At 53.7% G+C, this 17555-nt stretch overlaps 2 protein-coding genes across 2 annotated transcripts; one reads left to right on the top strand and one right to left on the bottom strand.

Annotated features, from left to right (window-relative positions):
• The first annotated feature begins 253 nt into the window (after positions 1–253).
• LOC115319001 (protein ANTAGONIST OF LIKE HETEROCHROMATIN PROTEIN 1) lies at positions 254–2083 on the top strand. The gene is made up of 2 exons (XM_040212537.1): positions 254–951; positions 1465–2083. The coding sequence occupies exons 1-2, from the start codon at positions 254–256 to the stop codon at positions 2081–2083; spliced, it is 1317 nt and encodes a 438-aa protein (XP_040068471.1).
• Positions 2084–2597: 514 nt separating this feature from the next.
• Positions 2598–5519, bottom strand: LOC120841610 (myb/SANT-like DNA-binding domain-containing protein 1). Its single transcript, XM_040501702.2, has 3 exons — positions 5176–5519; positions 4359–4497; positions 2598–2855 (listed from the first exon to the last, which is right to left on the bottom strand). Exons 1-3 carry the CDS (start codon positions 5511–5513, stop codon positions 2598–2600), a joined length of 735 nt encoding a protein of 244 aa, XP_040357636.2. The 5' UTR covers positions 5514–5519.
• Between the last annotated feature and the right edge of the window lie 12036 nt (positions 5520–17555).

The raw sequence follows: 17555 nt of genomic DNA, 5'->3' as shown, positions 1-17555 counted from the left end.
TTTTGTCTAAACAGGTTTGAGACACATGCATTACTTTATTAGAAGCAGAATATATCGTTTTAAAACCAATTAATAATTTTGTTTTAATTTTATTGCATGGTGGAGGTAAAAAATCTTTTCTTTAGAATGTCTAGCTGTTATCGAATCCAAATCCAAAAGAGGTACGCGGTCGAGGCAGGTCGAGTGGTCGAGTTGCAGGTGCGAAACGTGGTCCGGTGATCGAAAACTCTCCGTGAAGCATCGCGCCGTAGTGATGGAAGTGACTGACGGCGACGAGCGTCTTGCGATGGACGATGACGATTGCATGGGCATTTTGTGGTCGCTGCATCAGCGGCAGATCGAATTTAATCAGCTTGAGGAAAGCATTCAAGCCACCGAAGAGGCAGCGGACGAACTCGAGGAGCAGCTTGTGGCGACGAACTTCACTGTCGCCGCTCTTTTGGCTCAACGGTTCACGAGGATCCCTCGCGAGAGGGCAATGTACGTTCGGTCGGGGAGGTGGTTTGAGGAGACGCTGCCTAGGCTGGGCGAACAACACTTTCGTGCCTGCTTTCGTGTGTCCTCAACCACCTTCCGGTACCTCGTGGACGTCTGCCGCTCGTCGATGCAACGGCAAGACACAGCCATGAAAACTGCGATCACAGTGGAAAAAAGAGTAGCCATAAGCCTGTACAGGCTCTGCTCCACGGCGGAGGAACGGACAATCGGCCACCTTTTCGCTGTGGGACAATCGGTGGTAAACGAGAGCTACCGCGAGTTCTGCGACGTTGTAATTCAGGAACTGGAGGCCCGAACGGTTTCGATGGTTAGGAACGAGGACCTCGAGCACCACATGCGCGAATTCCAGGCAGTCCTGGGATTCCCCAACGCCATCGGTGCTCTTGACGGCTGCCACCTGCCCGTGTCGCCGCCGAAAGACTCGGCTGTCGACTACCGCAATTACAAAGGCTGGTGAGCAAACAGTGACACTCGTTTTCTCGGGGTAACTTTGCTCATTTCATATAAAATTACGGGGTTATGAATGCTTTCGCGCGAGCAATGCTGGGCCGTTCAGTGCAATTTGGTCCTTGGAAAAACTAAGCAATTTTAATAATTCGTGCCTCAAACATACGGATAAACCAAAAATATACGCTGGTTCAGTCACACCAGGGACCATTCTCGTTTTCTTCAGCATTACAGACATGATGTCACTACACTCGCGGACAACTTTGTGTGTTGAAACGAAGGGAGGAGGAAAGCATGTGCGAAATGATGAACGCACCCTCTCCTTACAATAGACTTAATAGCCACAGAAAGTTGCCCGTGGGTGTAGGGCACCCATGATGGCTGTGTCAATTTCGCTGCCTGTGCTTGAGAGGCTCTCTTGAACAAAAAGTTGCAATTTCAGGAGCACACAATTTAGCTAGATCTGTTGCATGCAGTACTGCTGCTGTTCCTTGCTCACATGTGGTCACTTTGTTTTAGGTACAGCGTCATCCTGTTGGCGTTGGTGGACCACAGGTACCTTTTTCGGTACATCAGCGTGGGCTCCCCTGGCAAGTGCCACGATGCCAATGTGTATGGGCGATCCCCGTTGGGGCGTCTGCTCGAGGACTACCAGGTGGCTGTGCCAAGAACCATTGGTGGCACAGAAATACCACCTATCGTCCTGTGTGATCAGGCATTCCCCCTCACCAGGAACCTGATGAAGCCCTTCCCCCACAGTTTAAATCACCCTCAGGACGAAGGCGACTTCAACTACGCCCTCTCCAAGGCCAGGCGTGTTGTGGAGAATGCGTTTGGGCGTTTGAAAGCTCGCTTCAGAATCGTCCTCAAGCGAATGGAGGTTCGCATCGACAATGTCAACGCCGTCGTCCGAGCGTGCTGCATACTGCACAACGTCTGCGAGACGCTCAACGACAGTGCGGACAAGCAGTGGATCCAGGACGCCCGGAAAGTGGAGGAGGATGACAAGCTGGAGCAGCCGAGCCGCAAAACCAAGGCCAAGACGGACAGTGGCACTGCGGTGCGCACTGCACTTGTTGCCTATTTTGGTGCTAACCCACCCCCCAAGCGCAACCAAGCTTCAGCAGAGGCACTGTAATTTGTTCAGGGTTGACCTTTCCCTGGCAGGCAAACTGTGCTTGCATTTAGGATGTTTCACCTCAGTCGAACTTTGCATAGAAAGTTCAAGAAAGCTGAACCTTGTCAGGTTCACGACATCCCTACAAACAAGTGTCCTAATTCTCCACAGGTGTAGTAATAAGCAAGGAACCAATCTTTTTTTTCTACCATGATTGCCGATATTGATGTGTCTCTTTGAAAGAAATGTATTTTACTGAATTTTGGTGTAGTCGCATGTGATGCACATCTTTAGTTTAATAGTATTGTACCCACATTTCATCATCAACTCACTCGAACCTTTAGAAAATACTAGTGGGTCTGACGTTTATCCCAAACAATTTGTGTTTGTCCCGCCTTGATCAAAACGTCTGCAATTGGGTTTAAGGCCGAACAACGATCAAAGCAAGCATTGCATGCCAATGCTTGGAACCCAAACTCAAATACAAAGGAGGCTATTTCTTAGCATTTACTTTTTTACTTTTGAGCTTTCGATTTTAGGAACTGGAGAAACTCTCGCTGCAGGTCATTCGATTCCTGCATGATCGCAAACTGGCGCTGCCGGTCCCTGTGAGTTCTTTCCCTCGCTTCTCGAAGTTCTTGTCTCTGCGCCCTCTGCTCCTCGAGGACCAACATGACGAGGTCTGCCTGTTTGCAGGAAGACTTTTTTTTTTTTTCTGTTGTGGTTCCACTGCAAGTTCTTCAGGAGGATCCACCGTCTCCTGTGACTCCTCAGGAGAGATGTCTTCAGGTTCCTGATAAAAACCAATGAGTGCTCATCAGAAGGGCCCATGACTTAAAGATACATGCATAACTTAAAGAGGATTATGCAACGATATTTGGTTTGAATGTTTTTCACTTTGTGCAAGAATACTAATCTTACCTTAATAATCTTACCTTTTCATATCATGTTACACAAATTGTTGCTTCTGCCTTTAGAACAATGGGGATGATATCACGTTTGACGCATGATTTTTCAAATGTAATGTGCGTAGTTCGATTGTTTTGTTCCCTTGTACGAGTTAAACTTGAGCTTTGTAGTTCAGTGTGGAATTCGCTAACAACGACCGACGCTGCACGGATAGAAAGAGTTCAGAAGCGATTTATACGCCTTGTTTACGATAGATATTTTGATAGAAAATGTTATTTTGATTATGAATACCTTCTTAAAGAACTTTCACTCCAGAACCTTTCAAAAAGAAGGATTGCTCGTGACATTATATTTTTATACGAAGTGGTTCACGGCCAAATTGATAGCAATCTTGTATCGTCTTTGAACTTTCATGTACCGGCCCGAGTCGTTAGAAACTCAAGCGTGTTTTATAGATCTATCCAAACGAGACCGTCCCCTTTGGCTAGAATGCAAATTTGTTTAAATGAATTTCCGACTCATGTAGACATATTTTTAAATTTTGCTGCGTTCTAACGACTACTTGATATGCATATTTTTGGTTTATGATTGTGAAATGTTTTAATTTCGAGAGCATATGTCGGGGGGGGGGGGGGGGGGGGGGGGCTTGAGATTGTGTACTGTTTTAGGTGTTCTTTTTTTTTTCTCTTTTTAAACTTTTTATGTGCCACCACACTGTAACCAATAGGTTGTTCTGGGGCATTATACAAATAAAGGATTATTATTATTATTATTATACTGTCCCTAGCATGACCTAAGGATACTCGAACGACAAGTCATGACTCCAGAAATTGTGTTGTTACGTAGCAATTCCAAGAATAAAAGCGGACAATTTTTTCAGTCTGCTTTGAAAAGCTTGACGATGTGTCGTGGGAACCACAATTTGGATGTACCCTCGGGGTGCACCTCGTGATGACGATTGGAGACAACTCAACCTAAGCTTGTAACAATGAAAGCCTCAGCAAGCACTGGGCAGCGACTCGTTTTCAATCCAAGAATGATGAAAGCAGTCAAACTCTAACAACGTCTGGAGCTCAGCACATGCCCTGTGCTTTGCCAACCCCAGTGCGTGGCTATGATAAACATTGGCGGCATATAAACGCCAGCCAGGTCATGTAGTCACTTATTCTGGCTGCGAGTTGAATAGGCGAAGGCTGCTCGTGTATTTTTTTGCATGTAGGAAGAAATTAATGCACGTTATGAACGTCATTATTTCTTAGTATTATTTAATGAAAGAGAAAATCTTTTCTTGGGCCCTTAATATTCAACAGAGAGCCCACCTGAAACCAAAACGGGTAAAAAAATTGTGAGCCATTTTTTTTTAAAGCATATGAGATCACTGCAATACCTGCAAAGCATCTCCAGGTAGTGAGTCGTCCACTAAGCTTGGGTCGTTCACCGGCAGGCCCCCAAGGAATCTATGCAGATCATAAAAGTAGGGCCAGGTCACCTTCCCAGATCCAGTTGTCTGGTTTTTTTTCTTCGTCCTGTAAACAAGAAATATATATATATATATAAAAAGTGTTCCTACGTATTAAGCAACTGAATGGGGCTTGCTGTCACCTGGGTACAATGTTTCACCTGCATTTCCTTTTTTCCACTGTGAATCCAGCCATACACAAACGTGGACCGAAATATTTTGTGGAAAATTCAGTCTTAACCAAGGGGGTTGGCAATGTATTTTGGCTGCAACTAGAATTGGAACAGGTGAACCAAGAGCCCTTGTCACGTTCTGTGAATTGCCTTTTTTGTGTGTGTGTGTGTTCTGTTTCAGGGATTGTCAATGGAAATAGTAAAAAAACGTTATTTCACAGGGCCTGCGTGCCAAACCCACGAAGGACATATGATACATCCAAGAGCAGGACTAAAAGCTGGGGATCTGTTGAGGTGAAGGCAAGAGCCTTCCGCGTCCAATGGTTGACACCTCGGCCGAGATTTTAACCCACCACTGGGGACCCATAGGTCAGCATTTTGCCTCGTAGACACTGAGGCGACACACTCGAACATTACCGCTAAATTAGGTCGTGCTGATCAAAACGATTAATTTACTTACTATTTGTCGCAGCGACATCAAATACCGCATTTCGTCAAGTTTAAGCTCGGCGAGCGGGCTCCGAGAGTCGGCGAGAGGGCACAGGTGAGCAGCAACCTCAAAACTGGCTTACCTGTATGTCTGGTTGAGGTTGTCGATCTTATCGCTCACTTGTTTCCGTGTCTTGTCGATGGACAGCCTCTCCAGACCGAGGCGTATGGTCTCGTAAACTCCGGCGTTCCTCCTTTGACGCCGGAGTTCGCCGATGTTGTCCTCCCAGAGTCGGATTAGTGACCATGTTTCCGCCTCGGACCAGTGAACTCGAGGGCCTTTCCCACTGGTGCCGCTAGTGCTTGCACCCAAGTTCACTGGTCCACCAGGCGAAATCATGGTCACAAAAATGCTCTGGGCAGGCGAAGCGGACGACTCCTCGTCGCTACTCGGAGCACGAAAAGCGGGTACAGCCGCCATTGCGTTCGTGCCACCGCTGCTGCCCGCTATCGCGAGTATAAATTTGGTACTACCATCTTTCATCAGGTTTGTGCTCACGTTTACTTTATAATTTTTGCCTTGCAAATATTCTTTTATTAAAGTGCAATAAACGAAGCAGAAGCGTATATGCTAGACTTTTTTTTATTGGAGTTCCTGGGTCCGAGGCTACTCCCTGTAGCTGTAAAGGGAGGTCTGCGAGCTCCGTTTATTCTTAAGGCTCCTTTAGCGAAAGGGACCTTTGTGCGCCGTGTGATTACGAACTCCATCTCCCTTTAGAATAGGGACCTATGCTAAAGGTACCTTTATACCGCACGTGTGAATGGGGTATTAGTCGAGTAATGTTTCTCGTCGATCGTGGAGGTGCTGCGCTGGTTGGAGGGTGGCTTCTTTCCGATGGCTTCAGTGACGCTCAAGACTCGGTGGTTGAGTAAATAAATATATATTTACAAATGAGGAACAACTGTTTACAGAACAAAACAAGAAAAACGTCGCGCTGCTGATGCCGCTCGCGGCAACCCAACGCCAACAATAGCGCCTCGGCGCCAAGTCCCTTGCCGCGCACGGCAAGGCCTCTGTCTCGCGAGACAGAATACGCGGAGCCCTCGGGACCGCGGGAGAATAACGTTTTGCTCCGCGCACGGGCTCGTTCAGACTCAATTTCTCCAAAAAGGCGCACCGACATTCCGAAGGGAGGCCGGACCTCCCTCTCTCCCCCGAAGTCGCCGACATGGCCCGGACAAGGTCGCCTCCCCAATTACCACGGCGGCAAGGGCGACCACCCACTCCCGCCTGGAGAACGAAGGTTTTGTTCAATTCCCACGCGGGGAAATCTGCTTCCACTTTCGGGAGCTGGCCGCCGCTTACCGCCAAAGGGAACACGTGAGACATCAAGCGCCTCCGAAAGACGCTTCGGGTGACCTCGCCGCCAATTCCCCGAGCTCTTTCGGTTAAACCCCTGCGGCCATCCCTACACGTCCCCCCGAAAACTGCGCTAAGACTTCTGGACTAGCCAGCAGTTACAAAAACAGGATGGCCGAAAACCCAACAAGAACACAAAAACAACCCTCTTAAACTGAGGCGAAAAATAAAACAACAAAATGCATGGCTAGAAATTACCAAGCGAGGCCCCCTTAGCACCGAAGGCTACATAAAAATGAGGAATAAAAAAAAGGACAACACCTCGTACTATATACTCCGTTTCTCAGCAGGCCTCTGAGGACCTGTATCGCTCGCAACAACGACACCGTTGGTGCCGCAAGAGCTTCCGCAACCAAAAGACAAAAACATCAATAAATCACAGAAAACCAACAGTAAACGAAAAACTGAAAACGCTTGGTGAACACTGAACAACGCTGGAACGTTCGATTGCACAAAACCGCGGCAGCGATTCCCTCCCGAAGCTGACAGCATTCCCGTAAAGAGAGAGCGAAAAATAAAACACAGCCACGCTCCTCTAGCACGACCTGCTAAATGAAAATTAAAAGCGGAGAGAACACTTCTTTCTACTCGTAAAGACAGAAACCTTGATCACCCACTTAACTATAGACTCTGCGGACCTGTCTTGGTCGCACCAACGACATCAAAAGCGCCGCAAGAGTTGCCGTAAACAAAAAACACAACAAAACTCAAAAAGTGTGGCAAACGCTACACAACAAGTTCGAGTTCAATGGCACCTCACAAGGGCCGCGGCAGTGATCGCCTCCCCACATGCACACCCGCTGACACCACGTGCATAAGCGAGACAAAGCGCTCCCCTGCCACCGTAGTCACCCCTTAAGGGGTGTCCAAACAGGATACTACAAAACCCGCGACTCCGACAAATCGTGAAAATCGAAGCGGACGCTTCTATTTTTACGGTCTGTCGGAGTCGTGAAAATGTTTGCAGGAGTCGTGAAACTTTTTACGATCACGACTGCTCTCCTCTTCAGATTGACGTCACACGCCACCTGCGTCTGTCTCACCTCGCCAACGCCCTCGCGTACCGCCGTCGCCTCGGCTCGAAGGCCAAGGAGGTCCGGCTTTGGGTGGATTTGGGACATTCCTGCGTCAAAGGGTGTTTCGCCCGCCTCGGATCTGCTTTCTTTGTCGAGATTCACTTTCGTCATGATGGCGTCCGATGCGGTTCCGTATTGTGAGCGGAGGCCTTGAGCAATTGACCGACAGCCAACAGAGCGTGTGAGTGGCTCTCCAGACCCACGTGATAAGCAGAGCAAGGCCGCCGTGGAGGAAGCGAGGGGGAGATTTGACGGAGGGGAGCTTCCCCCCGGGAAGAATTGACGGAGGGAAATTTCCCTCCGACGGCCGGAAGCGGATCGCGGCAGAGCGCGGCACGATTTGCCGGAGTCGCGGGTTTCGTAGTGTCCTGTTTGGACACCCCTTTACTCGGTCACCTGTGTCGAGTGTCACGAGGACAGTGTCGCTCGCCCGAGCTTCATTAGGCAACCGAAGGCGTGCTCGGCTCGGTCTCGCCCGGGAACCGTGTTCGGTACTCGCTTCGCAGTCGGTTTGGTCAGAGGAAGGACCAACTCTACGCCCATGGCGCGCCATCGCCGTCCCCGCTCCAACATTGTCGCCCCACGGCGATTCGTGCTCCTGCACGTGTACCTCCCCGCGCCTTCCACTTGGTGGCACCCACGGTGTCACACCGTCACCACAAGGCCCGTCGTGTGGACGTCGAAGTCCAACCTGAACAGCTGCCGCAGCCCCCCTCGCGACCTCGGCATTTACCAGTCTCCCCAGCGCCGGGCCCGACCCCTGGTTCTCCGGGAGCTCATCGCTTCTAGCTGCCCGGACGCAGGAAGACCCTCGTTCGCGAGTGGCCCGATTGGCCTCAGACCCCGCGGCAGTCTCCGGTCCCTGTACGGCACGATCGGCCTTAGACCCCACGGCAGTGTCCAGTTCCTGCACAGCGCGGTCGGCCTCGGACCCCACGGCAATCTCCGGTCCCAGTACGGCACGATCGGCCTTAGACCCCACGGCAGTGTCCAGTTCCTGCACAGCGCGGTCGGCCTCGGACCCCACGGCAATCTCCGGTCCCTGTACGGCACGATCGGCCTTAGACCCCACGGCAGTGTCCAGTTCCTGCACAGCGCGGTCGGCCTCGGACCCCACGGCAATCTCCGGTCCCAGTACGGCACGATCGGCCTTAGACCCCACGGCAGTGTCCAGTTCCTGCACAGCGCGGTCGGCCTCGGACCCCACGGCAATCTCCGGTCCCTGTACGGCACGATCGGCCTTAGACCCCACGGCAGTGCCCAGTTCCTGCACAGCGCGGTCGGCCTCGGACCCCACGGCAATCTCCGGTCCCAGTACGGCACGATCGGCCTTAGACCCCACGGCAGTGTCCAGTTCCTGCACAGCGCGGTCGGCCTCGGACCCCACGGCAATCTCCGGTCCCAGTACGGCACGATCGGCCTTAGACCCCACGGCAGTGTCCAGTTCCTGCACAGCGCGGTCGGCCTCGGACCCCACGGCAATCTCCGGTCCCAGTACGGCACGATCGGCCTTAGACCCCACGGCAGTGCCCAGTTCCTGCACAGCGCGGTCGGCCTCGGACCCCACGGCAATCTCCGGTCCCTGTACGGCACGATCGGCCTTAGACCCCACGGCAGTGTCCAGTTCCTGCACAGCGCGGTCGGCCTCGGACCCCACGGCAATCTCCGGTCCCTGTACGGCACGATCGGCCTTAGACCCCACGGCAGTGTCCAGTTCCTGCACAGCGCGGTCGGCCTCGGACCCCACGGCAATCTCCGGTCCCTGTACGGCACGGTCGGCCTTAGACCCCACGGCAGTGTCCAGTTCCTGCACAGCGCGGTCGGCCTCGGACCCCACGGCAATCTCCGGTCCCAGTACGGCACGATCGGCCTTAGACCCCACGGCAGTGTCCAGTTCCTGCACAGCGCGGTCGGCCTCGGACCCCACGGCAATCTCCGGTCCCAGTACGGCACGATCGGCCTTAGACCCCACGGCAGTGTCCAGTTCCTGCACAGCGCGGTCGGCCTCGGACCCCACGGCAATCTCCGGTCCCTGTACGGCACGATCGGCCTTAGACCCCACGGCAGTGTCCAGTTCCTGCACAGTGCGGTCGGGCTCGGACCCCACGGCAATCTCCGGTCCCTGTACGGCACGATCGGCCTTAGACCCCACGGCAGTGTCCAGTTCCTGCACAGCGCGGTCAGCCTCGGACCCCACGGCAATCTCCGGTCCCAGTACGGCACGATCGGCCTTAGACCCCACGGCAGTGTCCAGTTCCTGCACAGCGCGGTCGGCCTCGGACCCCACGGCAATCTCCGGTCCCAGTACGGCACGATCGGCCTTAGACCCCACGGCAGTGTCCAGTTCCTGCACAGCGCGGTCGGCCTCGGACCCCACGGCAATCTCCGGTCCCAGTACGGCACGATCGGCCTTAGACCCCACGGCAGTGTCCAGTTCCTGCACAGCGCGGTCGGCCTCGGACCCCACGGCAATCTCCGGTCCCTGTACGGCACGATCGGCCTTAGACCCCACGGCAGTGTCCAGTTCCTGCACAGCGCGGTCGGCCTCGGACCCCACGGCAATCTCCGGTCCCAGTACGGCACGATCGGCCTTAGACCCCACGGCAGTGTCCAGTTCCTGCACAGCGCGGTCGGCCTCGGACCCCACGGCAATCTCCGGTCCCAGTACGGCACGATCGGCCTTAGACCCCACGGCAGTGTCCAGTTCCTGCACAGCGCGGTCGGCCTCGGACCCCACGGCAATCTCCGGTCCCAGTACGGCACGATCGGCCTTAGACCCCACGGCAGTGTCCAGTTCCTGCACAGCGCGGTCGGCCTCGGACCCCACGGCAATCTCCGGTCCCAGTACGGCACGATCGGCCTTAGACCCCACGGCAGTGTCCAGTTCCTGCACAGCGCGGTCGGCCTCGGACCCCACGGCAATCTCCGGTCCCTGTACGGCACGATCGGCCTTAGACCCCACGGCAGTGTCCAGTTCCTGCACAGCGCGGTCGGCCTCGGACCCCACGGCAATCTCCGGTCCCTGTACGGCACGATCGGCCTTAGACCCCACGGCAGTGTCCAGTTCCTGCACAGCGCGGTCGGCCTCGGACCCCACGGCAATCTCCGGTCCCAGTACGGCACGATCGGCCTTAGACCCCACGGCAGTGTCCAGTTCCTGCACAGCGCGGTCGGCCTCGGACCCCACGGCAATCTCCGGTCCCAGTACGGCACGATCGGCCTTAGACCCCACGGCAGTGTCCAGTTCCTGCACAGCGCGGTCGGCCTCGGACCCCACGGCAATCTCCGGTCCCAGTACGGCACGATCGGCCTTAGACCCCACGGCAGTGTCCAGTTCCTGCACAGCGCGGTCGGCCTCGGACCCCACGGCAATCTCCGGTCCCTGTACGGCACGATCGGCCTTAGACCCCACGGCAGTGTCCAGTTCCTGCACAGCGCGGTCGGCCTCGGACCCCACGGCAATCTCCGGTCCCAGTACGGCACGATCGGCCTTAGACCCCACGGCAGTGTCCAGTTCCTGCACAGCGCGGTCGGCCTCGGACCCCACGGCAATCTCCGGTCCCAGTACGGCACGATCGGCCTTAGACCCCACGGCAGTGTCCAGTTCCTGCACAGCGCGGTCGGCCTCGGACCCCACGGCAATCTCCGGTCCCAGTACGGCACGATCGGCCTTAGACCCCACGGCAGTGTCCAGTTCCTGCACAGCGCGGTCGGCCTCGGACCCCACGGCAATCTCCGGTCCCTGTACGGCACGATCGGCCTTAGACCCCACGGCAGTGTCCAGTTCCTGCACAGCGCGGTCGGTCTCGGACCCCACGGCAATCTCCGGTCCCTGTACGGCACGATCGGCCTTAGACCCCACGGCAGTGTCCAGTTCCTGCACAGCGCGGTCGGCCTCGGACCCCACGGCAATCTCCGGTCCCAGTACGGCACGATCGGCCTTAGACCCCACGGCAGTGTCCAGTTCCTGCACAGCGCGGTCGGCCTCGGACCCCACGGCAATCTCCGGTCCCTGTACGGCACGATCGGCCTTAGACCCCACGGCAGTGTGCAGTTCCTGCACAGCGCGGTCGGCCTCGGACCCCACGGCAATCTCCGGTCGCAGTACGGCACGATCGGCCTTAGACCCCACGGCAGTGTCCAGTTCCTGCACAGCGCGGTCGGCCTCGGACCCCACGGCAATCTCCGGTCCCTGTACGGCACGATCGGCCTTAGACCCCACGGCAGTGTCCAGTTCCTGCACAGCGCGGTCGGCCTCGGACCCCACGGCAATCTCCGGTCCCAGTACGGCACGATCGGCCTCGAACCATACGACAGTGTCCGGTTCCTGGACAGCGCGGTCGGCCTCGCACCCCACGGAAGTCTGCGGTACCGGTACCTGAACGACACGATCGGCCCCGGACCCCAAGGCAGTCTGCGGTCCCGGTAAGGCTCGATCGGCCTCGAACCCTCGGACAGTGTCCGGTTCCTGGAGAGCGCGATCGGCGTCGGACACCACGGCAGTCAGCGGTCCCATACGGTACGATCGGCCTCGAACGCGACCGTGTCCGCTTCCGGGAGAGCGCGATCGACATTGGACCCCCCGGCTGTCTGCGGTCCCAGTACGGCGCGATCGGCCTCGGATCCGACAGTGTCCCCTTCCTGGAGAGCGCGATCGGCGTCGGACCCTCCGACAGTCTGCGGTACCACGGCACGATCGGCCTCGAAACCTACAGTGTCCGCTTCCTGGAGAGCGCGATCGGCGTCGGACCCCCCGGCAGTCTCCGGTCCCAGAAGGGGACGGACGGCTTCGGACCGCACGACTGCCTGCGGTCCCGGTACAGCTCGATCGGCGTTGGACCCCACCGCAGTGTCCGGTTCCTGAACGACACGATCGGCCCCGGACCCCACGGCTGCCTCCTGGTCGCCTCGCGCGTCCGGTTCTGTCTCCCTCACATAGCGAGCCTCAAGCGCCGTGCCTTCCGCTGCCCGTGGCTGCGTCTCTTCACGGCGCTGCCCGAGGAGCCGCGCTCTAGCTCTTCGCTCCTCCGCCCGGAGTTCTGCCTGTCGAACCTGCCGCTCCAGGTCCTTTGTTTTTTCCCTCGCAAGGGCTAACCGAACGCTCATCGGAACTGCTTCCCTATGCGACCCTTCGTCTCCTCCGTCGCCAGGGCTCCCCCTCCTACGCAAGCTACACTTCGTCATGCAGCTAAGCACGCGGGTGTCAGCCGGCGACGAAAGGGAAAGCGACCACGTACCTGGCGGTGCTGTGGAGCCCACGGAAGTCGTTGACGCCGTCGAACTCGCGAGTTCCCGGCGTCGATCACCGCAGGCAGAGTCCGTTTTGTGAGACCAGGCTGTCACCGCTGCAGGCGTCGGGTGTCGCCAAACCCGCAGGTCACTGGCGTCGATTGCAGCCGGTGACGTTCGCTTGCCTGAATTTGTTGTCGCCGTCGAAGGCCCCAGGCCCACGGCAGTTGTCGGTGGCGTCGAACCCGCAGGTCACCGGCGCCGATCGCCCCACGCGACGTCCGCTTCTCGGCTTTCGCCGCTGTCGGCCACAGGCGTACTCGTAGCCGTGCCTCGTTGTGCCAGGCTGCTGGTCGTCTCGACTGGTCCTGGGCTCCTGCCGATGGACACCGCCACACGGCCACACTCCGCGCCAGCACCGGCCTCGTCGTCTTCCTGGCACACGATGTTGTCGAAGTGGCCGACGACGTCCACGATCCCCGTCGACTGCGCCAGTAATGTTTCTCGTCGATCTCGGAGGTGCTGCGCTGGTTGGAGGGTGGCTTCTTTCCGATGGCTTCAGTGACGCTTAAGACTCGGTGATTGAGTAAATAAATATATATTTACAAATGAGGAACAACTTTTTACAGGACAAAACAAGAAAAACGTCGCGCTGCTGATGCCGCTCGCGGCAACCCAACGCCAACAATAGCGCCTCGGCGCCAAGTCCCTTGCCGCGCACGGCAAGGCCTCTGTCTCGCGAGACAGAATACGCGGAGCCCTCGGGACCGCGGGAGAATAACGTCTTGCTCCGCGCACGGGCTCGTTCAGACTCAATTTCTCCAAAAAGGTGCACCGACATTCCGAAGGGAGGCCGGACCTCCCTCTCTCCCCCGAAGTCGCCGACATGGCCCCGACATGGTCGCCTCCCCAATTACCACGGCGGCAAGGGCGACCACCCACTCCCGCCTGGAGAACGAAGGTTTTGTTCAATTCCCACGCGGGGAAATCTGCTTCCACTTTCGGGAGCTGGCCGCCGCTTACCGCCAAAGGGAACACGTGAGACATCAAGCGCCTCCGAAAGACGCTTCGGGTGACCTCGCCGTCAATTCCCCGAGCTCTTTCGGTTAAACCCCTTCGGCCATCCCTACAGTCCCTCAGAGTCCATGACTCTGAATCGCCTGCCCGACCATCTGCTTAGAGAGCAGCTCTTTTGCTTCCTCAACTTTCAATGCCAAAGGAAAAACAACAACAAAGGAATCGCCGTGCACGCGCTATTCCGCAGCAGCAAGCACGGCACAAGGGGCGTGAGAGCGCTAACAGAGCGCTTCTGTTGCGCTAACAGAGCGCTTCTGTAGCGCTAATGGAGCGCTAACAAAGCGCTTCTGAAGCGCTAACAGAGCGCTACATCACGCGCCAGGAAGCGCCACATTAGCGCTCCTTCGAGCGCTCACGTAGCGCTAACTTAGCGCTCCGCTGTATGTTTGAACCGGCCTTAACTGCGCTCGACTGGGACTAACCGATAGGCGTGCGCTAGCAAAAGCATCCATTAGTCCCCCTCTGACAGTGTGCATCTGTATGATTAGTCCCCGAAGGCAAACGGAATGTTTACCAGGAGGACAGATGATATTTCGCTTGTCTTGAGGATCGGCGGGATTCAGCCGAGCACGGCTGAAAGTTTGGATACATGGTTTTGCGCAAAAAAGACGGACACAAGAGAGAGAAACAAACACGAGCGGAACTTACAACTTTATTGAGGAAACCTTTAGAAAACATACAGATATATCGTCAACTTCAATGCGTCCACGGATGCGTCGTGTCATTATCACACGCTCGTCACAGAAACTTATCAAGGAAGCGTTTTTCAGCATTATATAAACTTATCGAGGTATCGCTCACACATAGGTCGCCTTTCTTTTTTGATAAAGAAAGGTGACCTACGTGATTTTGATTGTTTGTAGAGTGTTTAGATACGTGGATGATTTTTTAATTGTTTTTTTAGAAAGCAGACTTCTCTGATGTACACTGAAGGTGTGAATGAGGTTTTCCAGGTTTTTAGACGCCATGGCAAAGGCTTGTGTTTTACACATTAGCTGCCCAACCAGGGCAGCCTTCAGTTTTTAGACTTGAACGTTTTGTTCTTGGAAGAACACGTTTGTTGGATGTATTCCCCGCGGTCTCGAAAGGAACTCCTGCCGTATGACTCAGCCCATTCAAAGGTAGTTAAAAGGGGAATCGCCAACCTTAGCCATGACTCCGCCCTCAGAAAGTCGTGTGCTCACAGGATACAGGCAAGCTTTAGCAACCAATTGGCTCGAATTTTGTCAGCGGGTTTCCTTGATTCGGTTTTGAGGAGTGTGGCGGAAAAAATCCCGCAAAGAGTTAAGGGACAAACCACTTGAAAATGGATGCAGTCAACACTCAGTTATGTGATGCCTGAAGCGGTACCATACGTGTACAAACTCTCGTATAACCGCAAGAAGGTTGCGAACAGACATGGAGTTCCGATTGTGTTTACAGCTCCGACAAAACTCGGCCAACTCCTCCCCCGCATTATTGGACAAAGCAGACAGAAGCGAGGATGCAGCACAAAGCATGCCAGGCCGTTTGTTGGCTGCAAAACAAAAGTCGTCTATGAAGTCCCGCTCACGTGTGGGAAGACATACGTGGGGCCAGGGATGGGCAGTATTTCAAATACAAGTATTTGAAAAACGTATTTCCAATACTTTGTGTATTTTGCATTTGTATTTAATTACAAATCTGGTAATGTATTTGACGTATGTATTGAAATACTAAAACGTGGGTATTTCAAATACAATTGTAATTAAATACAATTTTGTGGGCAAAAATACATCCCTCAAATTTATTGTCACGACTCATTTTGCTCATCCTAAGACGTGTCCAAAGCTGCTCTTTCTTCATCTCAACGCCAACGGCAACAACAAACCAAGAAACTCTTCATCTCTTCATACACCAGTCCTGCGGTAGTTCGCGTCTCGCTCCCCGCGGGCACCCGGGCGCGCCGGGCGCCCGCCGCACTTGCCTCTATTACGTTTAATAAATGTTATCACCAAAGTTACAGTTCATGTTTTTATGCATGTGGTTGTAAGATATAGTCTCCATTTTTTTATTTGGCCATGGGGCTTTTTTTCTTTTTCTCCTCCGGCTCAATTTTAAAGGCACTGTCCAGAGCAGGAAAAAAACTACGTTCTCACCGAATGCAGCGTCTCTCAATCAAGCACAAGCGTTTCGTGACTTTGTGCTTACGGTGCTAGTCCAGGGCAAGAATAGTGATGAAATCGACGTTCACGGGCAGACTGGCTAAATAAGGGCCTGTGAGAACTTGGGATGCTTTCCAGCCTGATTTCCATCCATATTTTTGCCTGCAACATTCTAAATGCGCGGGTCGTCAGATTTTCGTAACTGGTGCGAGTTGCAACACTAAAAAATTCTCTAGCTAGTGCTGCGCGTCTCGGTCGTCTCGGTTCTTTGTTGGTCTATACCAAAATGTAATCGACAAAAAAGCTGCTTGAAGCTCTGTACTTTTTTACGTATTATGTCCAAGCTGATTACATTTCTTTGTGATTATATTTCTATTACGTTACTAGAGCCTCGCACACTAACTCCCGAGTGTGCGATGCAAAATTGAATGGAGATACCCAGAAACCCGTTGCAGGTGCGCTGAAGTCGCTGACGCAAATTTTGAGGAATGTATTTGGAAAAATATTTGGAGGAGACCAAATACATTTGATTGTATTTGTATCTTGTACTTAAATGCTTTTTTGGAAATGTAATTAGATTTGTAATTAAATACATTTTTGACGAAGTATATTGTATTTGTATTTCGGTACATATTGGCATGTATTTTGCCCATCCCCGCGTGGGGCAAACAGGAAGGTGTGCCAACGACCGTCTCAGAGAGCATGCTCAAACTTTAAAGACTAATGACGGGGCACATTTGCCTGCACACTGCAGAAACTGTAATTGTGAGCCACGTTTTTCTGGCACAGCTATTTTGGGTGGAAGTAAGGGACAAAAAGCACGTGAGCTGTTGGAAGCCTTCTTTATCAAAAAGAAAGGCGACCTATGTGTGAGCGTTACCTCGATAGGTTTGTATAATGCTGAAAAACGCTTCCGCGATAAGTTTCTGTGACGAGCGTGTGATAGTGACACGACGCATGCGTGGACGCATGGAAGTTGACGATATATCTGCATGTTTTCTAAAGGTTTCCTCAATACAGTTGTAAGGTGCGCTCGTGTTTGTTGCTCTCTCTTGTGTCCGTCTTTTTTGCGCAAAACCATGTATCCAAACGTTCACCAACTCGCCCAACAACAAACTATTTTATTTTACGGCTGAAAGCGTTGACGAAATTCGGACGAAACTGGCGATTTTGTTTCATGTGCCACGAACGTTAAGACATTACATGGTAGAGTTTCGCACGTGGTGCGAATGCGACTTAACGAATGTGTTGACTCTACTTCACCCAACTATCTTGTCAAAAATGATCCGTTGACATTTCGCAACTCCCATTAACGTAATTTGCCTTCGCGCGAAAAATGAGCATTTATCCAAACGCAACACCTCCAAATACTAACACTTTTTTCACTTAAATGAAACTGAAGAGTTTGTAGAAGACGCGCTTTCAACACCGGAGTCTCGCAGTCAGAATAAATGGTCAATTCAATCGCTAAAACTGAGTTACCGAAAACAAGTCGAGCATCGTCTCTGCGTCTCCCCGTAACCAACCTTTCTTGGAAGTCCAATGTCGAACTCAAAATCCGCAACGACACATTTGATGCACGGCATGTTCCACTTAAA

This window comes from Ixodes scapularis, unplaced genomic scaffold (assembly GCF_016920785.2).
Source record: "Ixodes scapularis isolate PalLabHiFi unplaced genomic scaffold, ASM1692078v2 PGA_scaffold3__209_contigs__length_174095766, whole genome shotgun sequence".
Taxonomy (NCBI): Eukaryota; Metazoa; Arthropoda; class Arachnida; order Ixodida; family Ixodidae; genus Ixodes; species Ixodes scapularis.
Note: the sequence above shows the minus strand (reverse complement) of the source record. Positions and strands in the feature narration are given on the sequence as shown.